Raw genomic sequence first — 22,778 nt, 5'->3', positions numbered from 1 at the left:
GAAACTTTATTTAGCTACTAGTACACATCCCTTTTCTGCTGAAGCACAGAGAGATGGGAGACTGCTGTTCCACAGCTGCTTTAAGCTCAGGAAAATGTGTTTTGGGTACCCAGAGGGGATGTTCAGCTCTGTTTTCCCTCCTGGCTGTGCATCTCTGCCTTCTCCTCTTTGCTAGGATGGGTGCTTTTGTGGCAGTGCTGTGAGCTAGAAAAATACTGATCCCACAGAAAACCAACCTGACAAAACATTTCTCACTTGTCTTCCAGTGCAGCCAGAATAGTGGGACCCAGACAGAAGAGAGGAATGAGCAGAGAGGGATTCCTTTTTCATGGCAGCTTGGGTGGCTTGGACATAAAGCAACTCTGAATCCAGAGCATAAATTGTAGGTGGCTGTTCTGCAATGATTCTGGGGGTCTTAGAAATGAAATACAGGGGCAGCCAGTGATTTCTTGGATGGGTTTTGGTGTGTTCAAAAGCACCATGCCTATGATCTCTTTTTTAGGATTATTATTTCCTAACAGCAACAAACTATTATTTATACTATTTGGTAATAAATTGGGTGACTTGGCATGTCCACTTAAGAAAACAGGGGCTTTTTGGTGTCAGAAGCTGGAAACGAGCCGTTTCCACACAACTGTTATACCCCATTATGTAAACATGGCAAAAAAACTGCCCACAAACACAAACCCCTTTTCTCTCTGCTCCCTATAAATACAGAAGCCATCATAGCTGTGCTGACATGGCAGAGGGATGAATCTTATAGCAGATTACTTCTCTGCCACCCCTGGTGCCAGGCAGAGGGGGGATGTCAGGGTAGGCTGGGAGGAGGGAGATGTGACAGCTGATGGCTTTGCCTGGCTGGTGCCTAGGAGCTGGGGGAAGAGCTCTCTGCCAGCATGGACGAGTTGGGATCAGAAAGGGGATGTGGGATTTCTGGACATGCAGTTTCTGGCCACAAAAGCGTTGTGTGTCTCTGCCTGTGTGAGTGGGACAGGGATTGTGGCTCCTTGCCCCCTCCCAGGCTGGGAAGGATGGACATTCCCGAGGGTGTAGGTGACTTCACGTGCAGCTCCTCGGCGTTACCCAGCTGCTGATCTCGGGCTGCACAGATCACAAACCTGCTGCCTCGTGTGCTGCCTGTGCCTGGAATGCTAATGCTGCCTCTCCTCACTGCCACAGCCACAGAGCTGACGTGCTGGAGAGATTAGACAATGATAATGGATGGGGAAGGGGAGTTTTGTCTGTCTCTTTAACCAAAATAGGAGCAGTAAATCCTGTCAGTTTGCAGAGAACAGCTGGATGTCTAACAACACGGGAATGCTGCTGTGGTGGGTGGGGGTGAGGGTGGGTTTAGCTGCCCCCTCCCTTTATCACTGCCATTTAGACATCCAAATGCTGGGAAAACGACTGGAGCTGCCCAACACCCAATGCAGCATTTATCCTGGGACTCTGCCAGCTGTGTTGGAGCTTGGAAAAGCATGACCCCTCTAAGGTGCCTCTACATCATGGCCAGGAAAGAAAAGGATGCAGAGGTCTTGCCTTTGGTTCTCCAAGTAACAGTTGAGTGAAATAACATGTTTTTCTTGTTTACAAGACCAATCTCTGCTCATAGAGTAGCCTGAGCTGTGATTTGATTCTCTGCAAAGCTGTGAGTGAGGTGCATCTTGGAAGGGCTTACAGTAAGGTTTTATCTTTGGAACTCCAAAGAACTGAAAGAAGGATGTCACAGAAGTGGCCAAAGCCTCTCAGACTGGTTGCATTTTGTATTATTAATAACAAATTTTGTACATTAGTTTGAATAGAAGTAGGTCAGCAAGGGAGCCTGAATGTTGAGATGGTCCATAATGCCTTGACACTGCCGTGCTGACCAGAAGCCACGATCTTGTCCTGCTAGGTGCTATGCAAGTACATCATAAATGATCCTCACTTTCCCAAAGTGCTTTCAGAGCTAAAAGAGTATGGCACAGCAGGGGGACAAGGCAATCAAGCAAACTGTTATAGCAGGGGAAGACAGAGCACTAAATATAATAGGATGAAGAGTGGTAGGTTTTTTCCTCTTTCATGTTCCCTTTTCCCCCCTCTGGTTGGTGGAAGGGAACACAATAGCAAACTGTACAATCAGGCTGAATAACCTTCATATATCAACTGAGAGTAGGACTGCTCTAAATTTGGTGAACACAGGGAAGGAGCTTTCAGTGACAAAATATATTTGAAAAGGATGGTTGACCCAAAAGGTGTGTTTCTTCAGAATAAGATTACTTTTAGACGTTCTTCTCTTCTTTACTCCTTGGGCAAAACCGAGGAGCTCTACTGAGCTCCCAGTTCAATCATCAAGTACATTTTGGCACCAGGATTGCTGTTATTCTGCTGCAGCTGAGCAGTGTAATGGTTCCACCCATTGTTTTACATCTGGGTTAAATTGTCATTTTGTGCATCTGGAGATAGGTTTGTTTGGTAGGTTTTGAAAATCCACAGATGTTCAAGGCCCAGTCAGTCTTTTGGCAGTGCCTGCTAGTGAGGAAGCTGAACAGTGAGAATATATAACCCATGCAAGCACTCCCAGCAAGTTTTATACCCCAGCAGTTGTCCTTGGGTCTTTTGCCTGCTCTTCCAACTCTGAAAAAAATCAATTAACAAACTGCCTGTCACCCTCCTTTACTTTCTGCTGTGCCTTTGCTAATCTTCTGTCCATTTCCAGCCAGGAAAAACCTTTGGTTTTAATTCTTCCATCAGGATTTACTTTTGCTCTTGCTCTTGATGTGCAGGGAGAGCTGGTGCTGGCATGGGTTTGTTCCTGACATCTCCATCGTGCTGCTGCTGTGCTAACTTGTGTAGGAGAGCGACAGGCCACAAGCAGGAGATAAGGCTGTTATCAATGTGGGGGCGAGGCGAGTGCAATCCTGGCAGACAGTTCTTTCTCCTTACATTGGTCACCTTTTCAATTACAGATCTGATCTGCTAAAGTTTTGTCATTCTCATTCTAGTTTCTGTTAATGAAATGCATTTAACTGTCAGCTCTTGTTAACAGTAACAACACAGCTGAGGATTCATAAATTCCCATGGAAGTCAAATGACTGCTACCTTAGAAGAACTGAGTCAAGAACTGAGGTGTTTTTTTTTTTTTAATCTTGAAGCTGGAGAAGGAGACAACCACAGCTTGCTTGATCAGACAAGCAAAATATTTTGAACAATGAATCTACCTCAGACTTTTATTTCTGATTCATGTATGAAAAAATACCCTGTTTCTTAGAATCCTGGGGGTTTGAGTCCATTTCATCATTCAGTTTTCCTCTGTGTTTCCTGGATCCATCTCAAATAGTTACTTACCACCCAGAATGCTCAGAAATTCAGCTTTCCAAAAGCCAGTTAGACGAGTGCATTGATGTGTAAACAGTTGTGTTTGGCACAGGTTTGACCTGTTCTAAAGACCAGCAAGAATAGTTTTGGAAAAACTGCTCTATGACAAGGCAGTCCTGGAGCTTTGTTTGTTTAGTTTAGCAGAGAGCAGGCAAGGGAATGAATGATCTGGGGCCAGTCTGTGGGGACCCATTGGTCTGTGCTCTGAGTATGTACATGAGGAACATAAACATGGAGTAACAGGAAGGGTGCTTTTCACTATAATAGGGGATGGCATGACAGAGCTGAATGTCTTGACACAACTTCTGATAAAGGAAGATTCAAGTCTTTAAGGGGACATGGTATGTTTTCCTTGATGGACTATTTTTGTTTGAAGTAAAAATATTTTCTTAAATTATCTGTTTGGAGTTTTGTTTGTTTATTTGTTGTTTTTTATTGGTTTTGGGTTTTTTTTTTTTTTGGTGGGGTGGTTCATTTTTTTGTGAATGAGAATGGCTTCAAAAAAGGTCTTTGTGTGTGAATGGTAGATCAGCAAAGATGATCACAGTAACCTCTTTCTGGATTGGAAATGTATGATTTTCAAACTATTGTGGAGGCTTATTGTTTTCTTTTGAAATAAGCCCATATACCAAATGATTTCTTGGTCTTTCTTAAAGGACTGCTTGTCTTGAAAAAATTGACAATGCCTACAAACTAAGCCATTCCATCTAATTGAAGTATTCTATGAGTTCTGGAGAGAATTTCTTCCTTTCAAATGACAAATTCCATTAGAATCAATGGAAGCTAGAGGCTTTTTCTTTCAACTTTGCAATGCAGAGGGGGTTTGTGGTTTGGTATCATGTAAGCTTAATAGGGTAAGGAAGAAAAATCACAAAATAAAATGTTGTACTTCCTCAGAAAATCCATTTGACTTTGCTGATGACTCCCTGAACACTTGCCTTAAGCAGAAGCTGTCGTGCTGAAGCTGTGTAAGCCCTATAGATGTTCCAGGTCTGCAGAAGCAGGAGGAAAGTCAGCTTTGACCATTTGACCATTGCTGGCATGAGCAGAAATAGTTTGTACCTGCCTGTTCCTTGGTGACAAGTTCATTACAGACATGGTGCTTTATTTAAGGTCAAACATGAATAATAGGTGGGTTTTTTTTCATTATTATTATAAAGATACAATCTCCAAATTGTAGAATAAAAGGCTGATACATGGAATTTGGAACAATTATTTAAGTTGGATACAGGCCATGACTGAGTGCTGTCGTGAACAAAGAACAGAATGTGGCCATATCCTTAATAATGGGTCTCTCAGATAGTCCACATCTTTTTTCTCTAGTCTTGGAAACAATTAAGTATTTTCCTATATCTGAGGGAATAAAATGTATTAAACTCTGAGATCTTAAATGGTCTCAATATGACTTTGACCAGTAGTGAAGGTGAAGGTTAGTACTCGTTAGTACTGTCAAGAACAGAATATTTTGCTTTTGGTCATCTTAACTAAAGCAACCACCAAAATTTCTCTCTATATATGTGTTTAGCTGAAGAAATTACTTTGCAAAGTAGAATTAGTGCCAATGACAAAACACAGTAAAAATTTTGATATTTGACCACCATGTGGTCATTTATGTGGTTGGAACTACTTTAATATAACTGGTTGGTAGTAAGAGCTTTGTTTTATCCCAGTCCATGTCTCTTAAATCAGTACTTTCAGAACACCTCAGGGAAGATGGAGTCTGGACATCAGTTCTGTGCTCTTCCCAAGCTCCTGTGCCTTTCACACTCCATCCTGCTGGAGCTGGATGTGGCTCAGGTATCTGGCTGTACCTCCTGCTCTACTCCTGAGGAAGGCCTTAGGTCTGCCCTGGATTCCGGGGCTTGTGGTTTTCATTAGCAATTTGTAGTCCTCAGGTGCTGAAGTTTAGGTTGCTGAGCCTGAGACTTGTTACAGGCTTCTGGAGCCCAGATGAAGAGTGTTTAGTAGCTTTTAATATTCCAGGTCCTTTATAGCACCTCTCAAATCAGAGAATGAAATAGTCTTGAAATGTTTGGCTTTGGAATTTAGAGTGTGGCACCTCACTGGTGCCATGGAAAGGCTCTCTATGTCTTGTAAATGCAATAGAGGGGCAAGTGGATTTCTCAATGGATGATGTTTCCTCTTCTGATTGCAGTTTTACAGCTTGTTTCCATTCAGATGCACTTGTATTGGTGGCCTGTTTGGCATTTGTCATCTCCCACAGCCCCTGTCACTGGATTTTGTTCCTTTCATGAGTGAGCCTAAGAGGATGAGTGGGCGTAAACCAGCTGCAAATAGAATTTCCCAAGGGGTTGTCTGCAGGCATAAATGCACCAGTGTTGGGACCACAGCAGCTGCCTCTGTCCTGTTAGCTGAGGATCTGGTTTGGGGCAGGATGGGGCATCTCAGGACACACAGAATATAGGGAAAGGAATTTCAAGAAGTGTGTTCAGCTGCAGGACACAATTATGCCTTACTGGACTCTCTCTCTCTATTTTTTTTTTTTTTTTTTTATTTTCTCTTGAGGCTGTTACAATTCTCCCAAGAATATCATGGAAACATGGGTTTCTAGAGCTGTTTGTTAAAAAAAAAAAAAGAAAAAGAAAAAGATATAAATATTTGGCATATATAGTTTAAGATGGTTCCCTTAGTTTAAAACATTGTTTGCAAAATAGGACTTTTATGCAGGTTATCAATTAAAATAATCCAAAAATTCAGCTTTCTGGTAAGGTCAGATTTCTATAACTAGCTCTGTAATTCTTCTTCAGCACGTGGATGTAGTTCTACATGAGGTTGTACTTCTAGACACAGTTGATGCTACAGCAAGTAAGATCCAGGGTGTCTCTGCAAGAAATTCTTAGATCTGTCAGTAACAAGAACGTAACAGCTGCATGTTTTAAGGCAGCACTGGAGACTCTTTCTAGTTGTCCTAAAAGATCAGCAATCTGAGTTGTTTTTAGAACTTGCTTTACCCTGAATTAAAATAAGAAAGAAAAAGAAATACTTCAGAGGTGGTTTAATGAAATGGGCATTTGCCTGTATAACAGCCTCTATAACTACAGTGTGTGGGAGTCACAGTCTTCTAATCTCCTAAAAAAGCTGAAGAACAGGCCTTTAGAATAGAGACCTGAACAGGAGGAAGAAAGTGCTGTCATTTGCTTTTTTTTTTATCTCTAAATACTGAATCCTCTGCCCAGAGATTAGGAATGAAGGTCTGGCTTTAGTGCTGTAATACCTAATTGAATCACGAGCCTTGGTGTAGTCCTGAGAGAGGACTTAGCACAAATTCTCATACTGATTTTGGCATTTCAATTACCTTTCAAGCAATGACACTTGCTTTAATTTGAGTACCTGGACTGCAGCTACTCTGGGACATATTTTTAAAGGTAACTTGTCCCTAATTCCCCTTTATTCCAGCAATTTTTCATGGGACAGAATCTGCTAACAAGAAATTAAGAGTTCGGTACCCTATGACTGGGGGACAGGACGTGGTGTCTGTCACCCACACAACAAGATTGCCATTAGAGAGAACTTCTGTGGCAATCCTTGACTTGAGAGGGGACAGAGTTCAAGAGAGTTTTGGGAATGACTGTGAGGAGCAGAACCATAATGACATTTGATACTCTGGCCATGAGCAGAGCCAGAGTGTAGGAGCTGAAATCTGCTCTGTGTGGCTAAGGAGGAGAGGAGCCTTCTCTCTCTCTCTCCTTGCTCATTAGTCTGTGTTGGGGTGATTTGTGTACTGGTTTCTTGTCCCTGGCTGATGTGCCACTGCCACTGCTGTGTTTGCCACTGTTTGATGTGGAAATGCAGAGTGGAGTGAACATTGGATACCTTTTATTTATGTGACACCCTCCTGAGCATTGAGGACCACACTCAGATACTGAAACAGCTTGCTTGGGCCACTGGGCTCCCACCTAGACAATAATCCTTGCTGCACTGGGTCTGCTGTGGGAGGTTTAAAATTGGGATGTGAGAAAGAGATGCAAAGATCTGCCTGAGGTCTGGAAAACATACCTTGTAGAACAAGATAAAGGAGATCATTTTGTTTAATGCAGGAAGCTGACACCACCATCATGTCCACATTCAGTCAAGGGGGCAAGGCAGGTGATGACAACTTTAGCAGAGGAGGATATGGCAAAAATGTTTGGCTTTCAAATAGGAAAGTAAATGTTTCAAATGGGGAAACAAGATTCCAGTGCAAATAGCAGAGTGAGGACTGCAGGTGGAGACCAAACTTTTTCCTCCCTTATCGGGGTGACTGTAGAAGTTTCTTGGTATCAAATGGTCCATTGTTTTAAAAAGTCAGTTTAGATAAAGAGAGGGTCTCTCCTGATTTTTCATAGTATTTGGATATTCTGAAGTTCATCACGATTTTCTGGGCCCCTTGAAGTCTAGTTTTCTGGTCCAGTTCTGCATAACTGTCTAAAAATCTCCTCCAGGAGCGTGCTCTACTCCCCAAAAGGTAATTTTATTGTGCAGTACTTGGCACTCTGCTGACCAGGGCTTCCTTCAGTACAAACCCACATTAAGTAGCAATAAAAAACTTCTGGGAAGAATGATACAAAGCTTCAGGTGCAATAACTATACTCACTTTTGTCAGAGAACTGTTATAACAAGAAATAAAAATGGAACAACATTTGCTTTATCCCTTTTCAGAGGCCAATAATGTGGCCATATTAAAAAATAATCTTTGATTTAATGTTCCATATTACCTTCATTAGCTTTCTTTACATTTCTTATTTTATAAACCTTTAAATTGAAGGTAGGGCAGGGGAAAAGGAAAAGAATGAAACATTTTGGAGGAAAAAGAGGAAAGGAAAGTTTTTTCCTAAGCATTATGCATTTCTCTACAACATTAAGAATGCTGCTGCCACTCCATATTGTGGCTCCTTGGATTGCATGTAAATCTTTGGTTGAAGAGCTTTTCACACAAAGCTTTTGTCTGGAAGCCTCATTTCATCCAATTAACTTTTCTGTATCTTTGAAGTTCAGCCAAGATCAGTAAGGCAGTGGCTGCTTCTTCTTAGGAAGTGACATAAGTAGCACAGAAGTCATATAGGGTAACAAAGCTAATTTATTTTTTATTTAACTCTAAAAGAGGGAGGGAAGATTTGAGAACCCTCAGGTTCTGACACCTTTTGCTATTTCAATTATTTGGGTGCTATAGGAAGGCACAAACTACTTGATTTCATTTTCAGTGGTCTTTTGCTGTGTGCATGAACTGCACCTATTAATGTGCTCTTTTAGATTTATTCACTCTGCAGCGGTGCTTTGCACACTTGCATTTTTAAAAGAGATGAAAGGATCCTTGGATACAAATTTCCCAGATATAGAGCAGTAGGCAATGGAGAAAAGAACTGATACAAGAAAAGATGGGTCAGTGAGCCAAAGCTTCTATTGTCTTCCCCAAAGGGTAGACTCCCAAAAGTTAACCTAATTATGGAGGGCGCTGAGGCCATGGGGCTAACAGCTGTTCAGGAAGCAGCAGAGAGCTCCTCTAGGAGCTGAGGTTAGATGTTGGAAATAGTTCCTCGTGGGAGTATACAGGGAAATCGCTGTGCACATGTGCATGTGTGTGTGCAGAATTCAGAATGAAGGGTTTAGACACAGCAGCTCCAAGGATGGAAATAGGTCAGTGGTTTAGTGCTCTCTACGTGTTCCTCCTCTGTGACAGCTCTGAGTAGCAGTTGGAAGGCAGCCTGGGATTTCATTTAGAAGCGTGAACCAAAAGAAAGGGAAAAAGAGAAAGGAGGGGGTCATTTTGCTTGTTTTGATGCCCATGTGTCCCATTTTCAATTATCCCTCTCATCCACTCTCACTGGGATACAGTGAGATGCTTACAAATGAGCCATGAGAGAATTTCAAAGGTTTGCATGCTCCATTCGTAAAAACTCAGCGGAAAAAACTATGCACCTCATTGGGTTGTAAAACTTGACTTGAAATTGGTTGAGGACAAAATTTCCCTTGGGGTTTTAGTATTTTGAAAAGCCTGAAAGATTTTGTGTACCTGATTAGGGGACTGTTGTCTTCTTGTTGTCAGATCTTGCCCTATAGATTCTGGATTTTGCTTAGTAGGTATAACACCACCTACACTTTAAATACATTTTTGAATGATGCAAGTTGGATTAGTTTTGTTTAGTCTTGGCCATCAAAAAGTTAGTCATCTGTTCTGGACTGGTAACTAAGAGCTGGCTGTGGTCAGCGGGGTGTTCCCAGAAAGAGATTTGTGTCATCCACAGTCAGTGGGATAAGCTGCCATTTGAACAGATTTCTGTAACCCTGTTAACTTGGGGTTGGGGTTAGAGGGAGATTTATCCTGCCTCTCTTAAGCTGTTTAATAAGAGTCAGGAGATCTGCTCTCCAGCTGCCATATATTTACTGATATCCACACATACAATTGTCAATACTTGTACAAATTTATACTGATTGTGGATCAGCCCTATGGATTTTTTTTTTTTTTTATAACTTATTCTTCTAAGAAAGTATAATCATACCAGATGTAGGTAGCTAGGATCTAATTCTGGCTCAGTATCCCTACATGAGTGGTCAGTCTGATTAGCAGTGAAGTGTTCAAGAACATGGGAACCGCTACAGACCAACATTCTTACATTGATTACTGATCTACTGCTCTTTTATGTCTTCCCCCTTGCCCCCTGTCCCCCTGTGATGTGAATCCAACTCTTCTGCTGTCATTTGTGGCTACAAGTGTCATTGCAAATGTAGACACTTGCATTTTGCCCAGGGCTGTCTATTGCTCTATGTAGAACTCCTTCTAACCACTGATGTTTTAAAAGTTTCTCAGCTTTTTGTCATCCCCTCAAACATGAGATCAGGCAGCATGGCACAGTGGAGAAAGCAGCAAACAGGGCTAAAGAGGTTTTTGTGATGTCAGATTTTGTCCCAAAAGTTAATGATCCTCCTTTGCTGAGCACTGTGGCCACAGCAATGACTGCAGGGACTGTTTAGTGCCAATGCAGAAAGGGCCTGTGTTGGCAAAATAAAGTCCTGACTTATAATTCAGGGGTTGGGGGAAGTCAGAAGAGCTATGAACACAAATTTGGAGAGAGAGGATTTTTTTTTTTATTTGAGAATTGTCCCAGTTATTTTGCTGATCATCTCAGGTAAGCCACCTTTCAGTTTTCAGTGATATGCTTGTGTATCGTTCATTACTGGAAAGCAGCTTCAAATTTTTCTGAAGGAGAAAAAAGTTGTTAATTGTCCTTTTTTCCTTCTTTACATCTTCTCTGGACCTCTGTCTGATAGTCATCTTGTCAAAACTGTCAGGAGAAATAAAAAGCAAACAGACCTTTTAGTCCAAATAATGTATTTGTAAGTTTTCCAGTTAAGCTTGGATGTTGCATTCTGTGGAGTGGGGAGCTGTCTGTTGTGCTTTGGACAAGCAGGGCACTCTGGGTTTACTTATTTACCTCCCCACACAGACCAGTTAAGGTCTTCTGCTACACTGGAGAGAGTATCAACACTAATATTTTTTTCCTTAGGTTGGCTAAACTTGCCTGTCCCAGTCTAGGGCAAGTTGTTTTTTCACATCTAAAGGAAATTTTGCTAACCTGGCAATCTGTGTCTGCTTGGCCAGTGACATTTACTGTTTAGTTCCTCCTCCATGAAGAACTCCCTCCTCTTCCTGTGAGGAAACGGGTAAATTTGGACTTGGGTTCTTTTCCGATAAGATATTTGAAATCCTTATACCAGTATCCTGGATCTTAAATATTCATATTTATTTCCTGTGAGGAGATATGGGGTTTGCACACACAGTTTATGGCTAGAGGTCTGCCTGGACTTGCTGTGGGAGTGACCTTGCTCAGAACAATGATGTTTCCTTTCCTGGCTGTAACCCAGCAAGGATGCATGCAGTCAAAATTAACCCAATATTTTGCTGTGTATTCCAGGGAGGGAGGTTTTATTTACTTTCTGTGGAATCCTGTTTTCTATTTCTGACTCTGTCAGACAAATGCAGAATGATCTTGGCTGATTCATTCAATCCCCCTCTGCTCCTTGGTCTTAGTTGCAAAGTGAAACTAATTCTGTGCACCTGCCTCACTGAACCATTGGAGGACATTCCATTAATGCCTGTGAAATGCTCCAGGAAACTCCCTGAAAAGCAACCAGAGATGTCTGAATTTTGGGGGATTTGATTCAGCTCTTGAGGTACAAAGTCTCTGGTTCTGGAAACGAAGAAAACTGTGTAGAATTGCAATGTCTGGATGCGAAATCTCCATCCCTAGTCACAGGTTATGTGGATTTGTTCACAGTTTGACCTCTATTAACGTTGGATATCTAGAAAAAACCCAAATATCCCTGTCACAGTGTGAAACAGTCTGTCTGTTTGATCAGGTATTGCATCCTTGGGGCCTGAGGGGAGCATAACACATCAGTACATCTGTTAACTGCAGTGTGATCTCTGCAAGGGTGGGGAAAATGGGCAGCCCAAGCTGCTGGACATGATTACAGTGGCCAGGGTAGTGGGGATGGCAGGCATTTGTGCTTTCTACCTGGCTGGGATTTAGTACACAGTTAATTCCCCTAAAAGTAATTTTGACTTTTTGAGATGTATTTAATCTCTTTTTTCTTTCCCGCCCCTTTCCTGCAGACAAATGTTTCTTCAGGGTTTGGGGTTTTTTGTGCTGTTTGCTTGAACATGTTCTTCTTGCCTCTGGCACTGGCATATGGAATTTCTATTTGTGTGACAAACAAGATAGCAGTTTACTTAGGAATTCTTGTTCCACCTGTTGCTCGAGATCCCCAGCTTTAAATCTCACTCCTTAGTTGGAAATGTTTTCAGGCATCCACTGTGACACTTGATGATGTTACAAGAAATGTAAGAATTCAACCTGTGAGCTGCATAATTTCAAGTGGCTGTCCAGATAGCAGATCTTTCTTTTCTGTGGATTTTCCCATCACCTTGCATTGTGCTAAACAATAATGCTAATCCATTCAATCACCTTGAATATTTTGCTAATCTGTACTTATCCTGAGAAACTATCTTCAGTAGTTAGATAGGAAATGCAAGCTGAGACCAGGCAAATACAAAGTGATTGTGATGTTCTTTTTCTTTTGAAGGAAGCATTTGATGCCACCTCTCTTAATGCACATGCTTTCTGATTTGATCTCATGTTATTGATAATCACGGGCTATTTTTGTGCCATGCTTTTGTTTAGGAGCCATCACAAATCAATCTCATGAATCTTGCTTCCTGTCCTGTGGCATTGGCATTAGCACATTTCTCTGCTCTTTGGCAATGACATTTGCATGTTATTCTTGTATTTAATCTGCTTTGTTGGATATTTTGCTCAGAATGTTTTGTGGTGTTTTAACCTGTGGGGTTTGTAGGATTTTACGGTGTTATTTATCTCGGTTCATGTATCTTTCATTCCATCATTAGCATATGTTTAGGAAGAAGGTACAATAAATGGAAGAAGGCAACTGTGTCCTTCATTTGAATAAAACATAAGTTTGCATAAGAAGTTAATAAGAAATCATGTAGGGACATGGCCTAATTTTTGAAAGGATGTTTTGGAAAAAAAGTTGTGCTATCTTCCTCCGTCTGGATTTTCATCTGCCTTCTCATCATTTCTAATCCTGTTGCCAAAGCTGCTTTCTCAACTTTAAAATCTTTCTGGAATTAAGTGGCTTCTGGATCTTGACAATGCAACATTTTGATGCATGTGTTTGTCACATCCTGATTAGATTGGTATAACTCCTGCTCTCCCAGGTCCCTCTCAAAACTCAATTCATAAACCAGGGTTTCATACAAGATGCTTCCACTAGGGTGATGAAACAGAGAAATTCAATCATACCACGCATAGGTTATCCATTTTCCAGAGACTGATGGGAGAGATTGGATTTTCAGAGCTCTTCTGGGCTGTTTTGTTTTGCTTTCTTTTGTTTTCTTTGCTTCTGTTCTTGTCTTCAAGGCTTCAATAAATTATCTTTTAAAGTGGAGAAAGTAATTTCCATCTCTTCCTGGCCATGAAACTACTCTTTCCATGAGCTTTGACTGCAGGTGAACCATTTAAATTTTGTCATCCTCAGATTTGTTTATCTCCACATTCTTTTTCAAGCCCATGCATGGACATGGACAGTGACCCATTTGTGGTTTATTAGTTCTGCCTTGTAAGTTTTGGATAGAGATACCACAACTTTCTTGGCAGGTATTTAGGTCAAGCCAGTGTAGAGGAATCATTTAATTCTGAAGGAAGGGAATTGCTTTTTTCCCTACATGCTCCCACATTTTGAGAGCCTTACAAACACGGGGCCTTGCATTTTTCTGTCAGAAGGCAGCAAGAACCAATTCCTGAACAACTCCAAGGTGGGAGCACTGGCTACCAAAATCAAAGAACTAAATGTGTGCAGTGGAAGCCACAGCACTCAGATCTTACTCCCACCCTGAACATACCAGGTAACAGTTCTGCTGAACAGTTTCCTTTCTTGCCTGCCAAACACTGAAGTACTTTTGAGGGTGGAATATGACTGGAGGGGTTGATTTCTGAGCCCTGTCAGGAGGATGACATTGTGCAAGTGCTAAAACAGCCAGAACCCGCACAGTTAATCATTGTTTTATGATGTTTGTATGGTGTGGGATGCAACAAGCTAATGATAGATCTGCTGGGAAGTTGAACTTTCTTCCTTTGTCCATTTACAGCTCAAATGAATGTTTACAAGAACCTGCAACAGAAGCAAACCATCTCCCTAATCACTTCATATGCACTACCAGATCACTGCACTCCCTGTGGCTAAAAGGTAGAAATGGGGCACTATCTCAGACGAGGATTCTGAGTTTTAGTCCCATATCAGCTTGAATGCAGGCAGAGGATGAATTTATGAAAAATAAAAGAGGGGAAAATATAAAATTTAAATAGACTTTGCAGGCTCATAAAGAGAATTAGCTCAGTGTGAGTTCTTTAGAAGCTATTTCTGCATCTTTCTCTAGAAAGTTATTAGACTTCTTATTTTTTTCAAAATCTGTTCACCCATTCCAAATTTTGATGGAGATTTTAAAAGCTCATTTTTGTTAAGAAGAAAACAACATTTGACAGAGCTGGCTTATTTTTGACAATCTGGGGGCTGGCAGTGGATGAAGAGAATTGTTTTTGCAGACCCAGTGAATGAATCAGGAAAGTTTCATCTTTGCTTCAAACTTTTCCAAGGATTTAAACAGTTTTTGAAATGTTCTCTTCGCTCCAGGCTCCCTCATTCTCAGTCTCCCTGTGTGTCTTGAGGACACTGTCAGTATCCCCCTCCCATCCCCCCTCCCATCCCTATATTTTGAGGATGAATTGTTTCATGTTTGTTTATGCTAAGCTATGAAAGCTTGAAATTGAAATTTGTTTGCTCCTCCGCTTCCCATTCATATATGTTCCCATTCATTGTACATTTTTGCTATAGGATTTTATCCTAAGGGTGCTGAACTGCGTGAGGCTGCAAATATGCAGGGGGAAAAAAAAAAAAAAAAGTAATTCTATGAGCTTGTGAACTTGCCTGTCCCACATCAGGGTTCTCTGGTGTCCACCGAGGTATGAGCAGCAAGTGAAACTTTCCCTGTGCCTGAGACTTTCATAGAATTATAAAGAAAATTGTTTTGTGTAGCCCTCTGGAGGTCTTCAGCCCATTCTCAAAGCAGAGCTAACTTCAGTGTTGTGTTGGTTACTTAGGGCTTTTTACAGGCAAGACTGGAAAACATCCATGGGTAAAAAGTAATAATGTGGGAGGGTTTTCCCCTCACTTGAGTTCTCTCTTGCCTTATTAAAATTGACTTTATTATATAATTTTTTCAAGGGATCTTGAAAGTGCTCAACGCTGGGCTGGATGGAGCTTTGAGGAGGAACCTGGTCCAGTGAAAGGTGTCCCTGCTCCTGGCAGGGGATTGAAACTAAATGGTCTTTAAGGTCTCCTCCAACCCAAATCCCTCCATGATCAGCTTCTACCTGAACTCTTTCCTGGTCTTTCTGTACAACAATTGCCAGAAGATTTAGTTTTCCCTGGTGTTTCATCCTCACCTCTTTTCTATAACAGTTACGTGCCTTTTAGCAATTGTTGCATTCTTTTACACATCTCAGAAAAGGGTATAATAATAAATTTTTCTGACAAATTTACATCCATTTGCACCTATTTTTGAAGCATAACCAAAAAAAAAAAAAAAAAAAAAAAACACCAACAAAACCAAAAAACTCCGAATCCCTGAAGATTTAAAATTTTCAGCTTTAACATTCTCATCAGGATTCTCAAACTAATCGATCATTGCACCATTATTCATTGCAATAAGATGTTTCAGTGCTCTGGAACCAAAATGTGTAGTTTCAGCTTGGCTTGGTATCAAATCACATTCTGCTGGTGTGTTGCAGTGATTGATGGAAGCCACACTTTGAGTGCTTTACATTCCTATTCTTCTGCATCCAGCAAGCATCCAAATCAGACAAGTGACCCATGTCCCATGGGATGGCACAAAATCCCCTCACACGTGGCTTTGAGTTAGGAAGAAGAGGTGCCATGGAGTTTGATGAGAAATGTCTCTTTGCCAGGTAGCTTCCCTTCTGGCGTGTACAGTGTGCCCAACTGCTGGGACTGTGGAAAATTTAAAGCCCAAGTGATTTGAGGTAGGAATTGGAAATGGACAGGAGACCACCATGCTGTCAAATAGTTCCTCATTCTCTGTGTTGTTTGGGATGAGGCAGCACCACACAGAGAAGCTCAGCTGGTAAAACTCTGCCCTTTAAATTAACAAGTGATTGGGAAAGATCTGAGCCTGATTTAACTCCCTTCTAAAACATCTGGGCTTTTTTATTGATTGCAATCAGAGACAGAGCAGGACTTTGCAGCCTCTTTGCCATCTTCTGAAATGTTATGTGACAAACAAAACACTGGTATTATTTCTGCTATGAAATGTTTGTTAGTATATCATAATAGGGATTCTGGGAAGAACATTTGCAACATTTTCAGTTTTTAGTGGACTTTCCAAAAATGAAATAATCTGGAGGTTTTGATGTGGTTTTTTTTGGTTTTTTGTTTTTTTGTTTTTTTTTTTTGTTTTTTTTTTTTTTTTTTTTTTTTTTTTTTTTTTTGTTTTTGTTTTTGTTTTTGTTTTTTTGAGTTTAGATGTTTGGTTGTCAGTTTGGAGTTCTGTTAACTGATTTAGCCACATTGTGCCTTTGCTAAAGCAGAGTAGTGACCTGGCAGGTGTTAAAATAATCTAATAGAATAAGGTTAATTTTCTCTCTTTAATTAGACAGCCATATGTAACACACCCAGTGGGCCAGACAACCTTGAAATTTAAAGTGAGAATAAAGACAAAAGTATCTTTAGTTACAGGTGGTAAGGGGTAGAAGAAACAAGAGGGAATGTTCACTGATATAAAAGCACAACCCTACACAATCCCTTTTCTCCATCCAAACCCTTAGAGAATGTTTCTCAAAAACTGAATGGGATATCTTATGCTTATCTTATATGGTCTTATAGGCATTGCAGGATCATTTGTTAAGTACAAACTTGTGCAATCTTGTTGAAAATGAACCTCAAAAAAATTCAGGGTCTGTCAGAAAACCTTTCTTAGATTCCATAGATCACTAAATCCCCATCTGTAGAACCTAATATGTCTCTGTTGCATATAGGTAAAGCCTTACAAAGGAAGGCTTTGTAAAACCCTGGCTCAGGCCTGGTACTTCAGCTAAGCAGAAAGGGACTCAGCTGAATTAGGGGTAGAAAAACAAGTTATGTAACCATTGTGTGTTCACAACATGGTGTGTGGTGCTTGGTTGAATTATGTTTGTTATGATTTTAAACTATGTAGCTGATAACAAGGCTTTAAGAGGCTTGCTTTGGAATAAAGGGCTCTCCTTTGCACCTGCCTGGGGACCCTGCATCACCACAGACCCTCACCTCACATATCCCCATCACTGTAGCACCAAAACACTTTCTAATCCTTCATCTGTTTCCTCTCAAAACACCAGGGAGGGTTTATAATTATTTTTACAAGTGAAGAACTGAGGCACTGCAGTTTTGACCTAGGTTAGATAAGAGGCAATGACAGGACAGTCTCATGGTGTCACCCTGAGTGAACCACTGTGTCACCTCCCCTGTATTGTGACAACTGGGATTTTGCTCAGGGCTTTGCATACAACTGTAAAACTTTCATTTAGTTGTGGTAAAGGGAGTCTTTGGCTAATGGACATGTCCCTGTCTCTAACATCTGATGACATTTATACCTGCTAGCCAATGCAGCAGAAGAAAGCTGCTTGTAGACCATGTGTATGGGAGTGCAGGGAAAGTAAAAAGGGCCGTTCCTCCCATCATCCCAAAATAAATGTGCCCTTATAAATGCAAAAAGTCACTTTCAAGCTGAACAATTTGTAGATGCAGCAAGACTGTGCAGGAATACAATTAATATTCTGGTTATGTATGGGAGTGAGAAATACCTAAGTGTGTCAGAGCCTGTTAGCAAACATTATAAAAGGGAGCCAGCAGCCGTGCTCTGGTGCTGGGGAGTTAAACTTTGCTTGTTAGGGTTCAGGCAGCAGTTTGCCAGTCCTGTGCTGCTTCCCTGTGGGCCAGCACACACCTTCTTGGCAGTCTGGGATCAGGTCAAACCCTTCCTCCGGGATATCCAAGAGGAAAAGGCCTTTCTGATGATGGGGATGGATGATTTCTGGCTGGTTTTGGCATAGCTATGAGGATATCTTGGGTGGAAGTAATTGGGTACCCTGTAATGTAGCAAAGGAATAATTTAATTCTATTCAGGAGAGTAAAAGAAATATCAGGTACAGTGCTAACCACCACATATTAGAGCAGGTTCTCACAGGCACAGCTGAATGCAGCAGTATCAGGATATAAAGCCAAGAAAAATGGCTGAATTAAGGTATAACTGAAACCCACCCAAAACCCATTTGTGATCCAGTAATACCTTAAAATTTTCTAGTAATCTCTGACAAAGTCAGATGTTTCTAATATTTTGTCCACTCACAGTGCCATTTTTTGTCAAATTTGGAGAATCATTGAGAACAGTCAGCTTCAGCTCAAATCAGAGTTAGGTGTAAAATGCTATGTAAACGCAAGTTGTCCCAAAAAAGTCCTGTCCTTGGCCTCTCAGATAGAATGGTTCAATTTAGTGGATGTCTCTTATGTAAGCCAATTTTTGTCCCAGTTGCTCTTTTATGAACTGGGGACAATGTGGTCCCCTCTTGTACCAATGCTGTTGGGAAAATTAGTCCATCAGTGCTTATAAAGCAGTTGTCTCCTGCAGTGCTGAGCACTTTAGAAAAGCCACGAAGAACTGAATAGCTCTGTCCTTGGAGCAGGCTTTGAGTAGCATGCAGTAAGCAGCAGCCTAGGGTTGCACATTGAACAGTAAGGAAAAGCCAAAATATTGAATAGTCCACTCATTAATGAACAGTGAGGATCCTGTGCACAGAATAATGTGAGAGCCTGTGGGAAAGCACCCTGTGCTCCTGCAGTTAAAGGCTGTGTCACAACAATGACAAGCTCAGGGCTGGAGGAAGGCTGTGTGGACCTGTGCAATGTCCTAACTTGTAAGAGCTCGGTGTTGTGGCATTAAGGTTGGCTCCTTTGACTGCAACTCTCTGTGTGTAATGGGTCTGGTAGTAAGAGCTGAACCATCTTCTGGGGGTGTTCCTATCATGCTGGTCTACAGGGAACAGGAGCTGTCTTTCCTCTTTCCTAGAAGCGAGCAGAATTCCAGATTTGTGTGCCAGGCAGGATAGGAGATGTGTTGTAATATGGAGGAATACCATCCTACAGCAGCTGGAGTATTCTCTAATAATTGTGAGATGTGTTGTGTGTCTGACTATTTGCACAGTCTGAGGAAGGCCAGAAGTGGCAACAAAAGCACAATTCGAGAGCAGCCATGTCTCCAGGAATGCTTATGTGTGTATCAGCTGTTTTTTGTGAACCACTGTGATGATGAAACACTTATTTCCACCCAACCTGCCCCTCCAGGAATGTAGACAGACCAAAAAAATACAATGGTTTAAAGAATGGTTGCTTATCTGAAGGGAAAGATTTGTTAGGAAGCAGAATTAGGACATTGTGGGAAAGTGTCAAGTAGATAGGGCAGGAGGGCCTAGAGGAGTTTGGCTTGTTGACAGGATGGGAATCCAGTAAATTAAGCACACGTTAAAATTCTCTTCCTCAGTGGTTTGCAGTTTGTGATCCATGAGCAGGTGGCTTTGGAACAACATCAGAAAAGAAAGTTTATATAATACTGCATTATGGGCTACATATGTGAGAGTTCTGAAGGCCATCGTGTGCCTACAGTGGAAATATTTTGGGATCCAAAAGCTGGAAAAAAAACCTCTGTCTCCTGTGTCATTAGTCAGTGATGTGTTTGGTTTTGAAAAGGCCAAACAATGAATCAGGCTTTAAAATGGAAGCACTGTAGGTGTTGCCAGCACCTTGTTTAAAGCACCTGAGTGCCCAAGATTGGCATGGCAGTGACTCAGATCCAGCTGGGAGCAGGAGTCTGAGAAAGCCTTCCTGGGGCAGGACAGATGGGACTGGCTCCTGCAGGATCATTTGGAGAGATCCACACATGGGGACAGGCTCTTCCTAGGGGAGAGCATTGCTAAACTGGGCTTGCATCCCAGGGGAAGTGCTGGAAACCCTGTCCCACTGAAAATCGGGCTGGGCACAATGCAGGTGTGAAAATACAGAGTTGTGACAGCTGTAGGGGTGAGCTGCACTAGGGAGGGGATCTTACCCTCTGACACACCAGGCAGACTCACAGGGTGGAGTTTTCCTTTCTGTAGGATGGGATTTTATTTCCAGCATGCTGCTTTGTGCCCAGGAATCCTTCTGGCATTACTGAGGACCTGGGGTGTGTAAGAAGAGTTAATACAAGAATTGAGACATATCCTGAAGATCACAGCGTGCCCATGTCAGGAGGGGATGTGTGTCTTCCTTGGTGCGTGTGCCTGTGACACCTATTACCAGCCCTGAGAAATGCATGTATTCATCAGAAGGAGAAAATATCCCTTTGTGTTTATTCTTATTTAACGTTGTTTACACAGAAAATGGAGAAACGCATCTTTAACCGTCATGTACGATATAAAATTATGTCAGTAGAGCCGGCAGTGCTCATTCTGCAAACATCTACTCCACCGTGTGGTCTCTGGGAGCTAATGCTGCTCTGCCCGCTCTGCCTGGAGCACACTGCAGTGGTTCTGTTAAATAGCCTTTGTGAAGGTTTCCAGAACTCTAAATTAAAAATACAGAATGCTGGGGAGGAGGAGAGAGTTTTCAGAGCAGGGGTTCTCTGTAGCTGGAGCGTTAGGAAGTCTTGCTACCTAATTGCTTTAGAATATGTGGGCTTGAATGAGTCCTTTTTAATGAATACTAGGCAAATACATAAATCACAAACCCCAAGCACCCAGACGGTGAAACACGCACTAATGAAGACCTGACTTGGCTGGCAGGCGCGGAGTTGATCTGTAAAACGCCGTGAATATATCAGTTTTGAAGCGATATTTGTGAAAAGAAGCAAGTCTTCTGCGTGCTGCCCTTGTCTTTGCTCCCTGCTGCCGCACACCTGCTCCTGCTCCGTGCCATCCCTGCTGCAGCCCCATGGCAGTGTGCTGCCACTGCCTTCGAGGGAGAGCAGCCAGAGGGACCAGCTACCCTCTGTCTGCCCTCTCACCACAGTGGGAGTGGGGAAAACAGTGCTCCCCCTTCCCCACTGCCTTCCCAATCTCAAATCCTCACCCTGTTGGTGGTGCCATTTGTGGGTTGGAGCTCCCCGGCTTTGTGCGTGGAGATTATCTGGAGATTCACCCGGTGCTGATCCAATGAACCAATGCAGCCTTACAAAGCTGAAGGGAAGGGTGCAGAGTTCTCTTTGTAATAAATCGCATGGCGTGAAAAAGGATTTCTTTACCTCCTTTCCTCCATTATTCTCCATATCTCACCTTGTGGAAATGGGTCTGTTAGGAAGAGATTTAGACTCACATGGCAGGAAAAACAAGCAGGGTGGAGAGAACTGAAGGTAAAGTAAGGCAGAATTCCTGGAGGTTTCTATAATTTGGAGATTCCAGGAAGAAGAGACACAACCTGAAAGAACAGGAAGAAGCCCTGAAAAATAAACCCAGCATGGGCCTTGGTACTAAATCTTTCCTCAGGATGTTGTCACTAAAGCAGCTGCATAAGGAATCCTTAAAAGCAGTGATGAGTTCAGTCCCAGAGCCAAAGGGTTTCTGTCCAGAGAGCTGCCCAGCAAGCTCGGTGCTGGTCTGAACATCTTTGGTTTTACTGAGTTGAGCTGGTAACCTCTTCAGATCTGGCTGCCTCCCAAGTAGGGAGGGATGAATACTGCAAAATGTTTCAGTTTCCAATGCAATTTTGAAACTCATTTGCTTTGACTGAATTTGCACTGTGTTTATGTAAATTTATAAACACTGTAATAAATTTATCTACTTACAGAAAACAGAAATTTTAGAAAAAGGCTGGAAAACATTGGTGAAACACAAATTCTAATTCAACAAGAATATTCACAGAACCTGATTTAAATGAACATTCAGTCACGAAGCAGAAGCACAGCATGTGGTCTGTATATCTAGCACACTATAGCAAGCATAATCCAAAATTCAAACAATAGTAATCAGCTTAAATGCTTTAAATTACATACATGTCATTTTTGTGGCTGCAGTGACTATGTGACCAAAACCTAGGTTTTTACAGTAGGAATGAAGACCAAAATCAGGTAATAGCTGCAGGATGCTACTTTGCTTGTAGCTATCTATTCTGACTGTGTGTTTTTTGCTAATCTGGGAGAGTCTGTGCCAGCACATCATTCTCATCAGGCTCTCTGGCATTGTGACCTGCCATGTTCATAAGAGCATTCACGGGCATGATCATTAATGCTCTTGGAATGGGATATCCTCCAGTGCCCTTGTTCCAACCCTCACTAACTCTGAAGCTGTTTTTGTCTTCCCTTGTACCTCTTGGAGTCTGTAATGTTTCCTGATTTTTTTGTCTTCTGTATCCCCCTTCTAAGATCATCCTTAAAGAGTCCTTTGATATAATTTAGGTTTCCCCCCCACTTGTTAATTTTATACTGAACACATTAGTTTATTTACAGGACAAAATAAATGTAATCTGTATAGGGCAGATTTGGAGGCACTTTCTAAATTAGGGGAATGCTTACAGCCATATGAGGAACTGCAGTGAAGCAAATGACAACACTTGCACTCTGAGTAAAAAAGCTGGTCTTAAATATTGAGAGATTATGTATTTTTTTAGGACACACTTGTTTCCCACCATGGAGCTGCTGTTCCCAGAGCATATCTGTATTTCTACTTTGCCTACCCAGTGTTTGAAGCAGCAGGCAAACAGTTAAGCAGTGGAACCAGCTTAGTGTTCCAGAAATTAGCTGGTTTAAGACTGGGAGGATGAATTAAAAA

The 22,778-nt window shown here is 41.8% G+C and overlaps 1 protein-coding gene across 1 annotated transcript in view; it reads left to right on the top strand.

Annotated features, from left to right (window-relative positions):
- Positions 1 to 22,778, top strand: part of LOC128811852 (cytosolic carboxypeptidase 6-like) — a 181,883-nt gene that overhangs the window by 10,017 nt on the left and 149,088 nt on the right. Inside the window, exon 2 of the mRNA XM_053985793.1 lies at positions 14,021 to 14,118. Coding sequence (XP_053841768.1) covers positions 14,081 to 14,118 — 38 coding nt within the window. The 5' untranslated portion in view covers positions 14,021 to 14,080. The remainder of the gene's footprint in view (positions 1 to 14,020; positions 14,119 to 22,778) is intronic.

Source organism: Vidua macroura, chromosome 9 (genome assembly GCF_024509145.1).
Source record: "Vidua macroura isolate BioBank_ID:100142 chromosome 9, ASM2450914v1, whole genome shotgun sequence".
Classification (NCBI taxonomy): Eukaryota; Metazoa; Chordata; class Aves; order Passeriformes; family Viduidae; genus Vidua; species Vidua macroura.
Note: the sequence above shows the minus strand (reverse complement) of the source record. Positions and strands in the feature narration are given on the sequence as shown.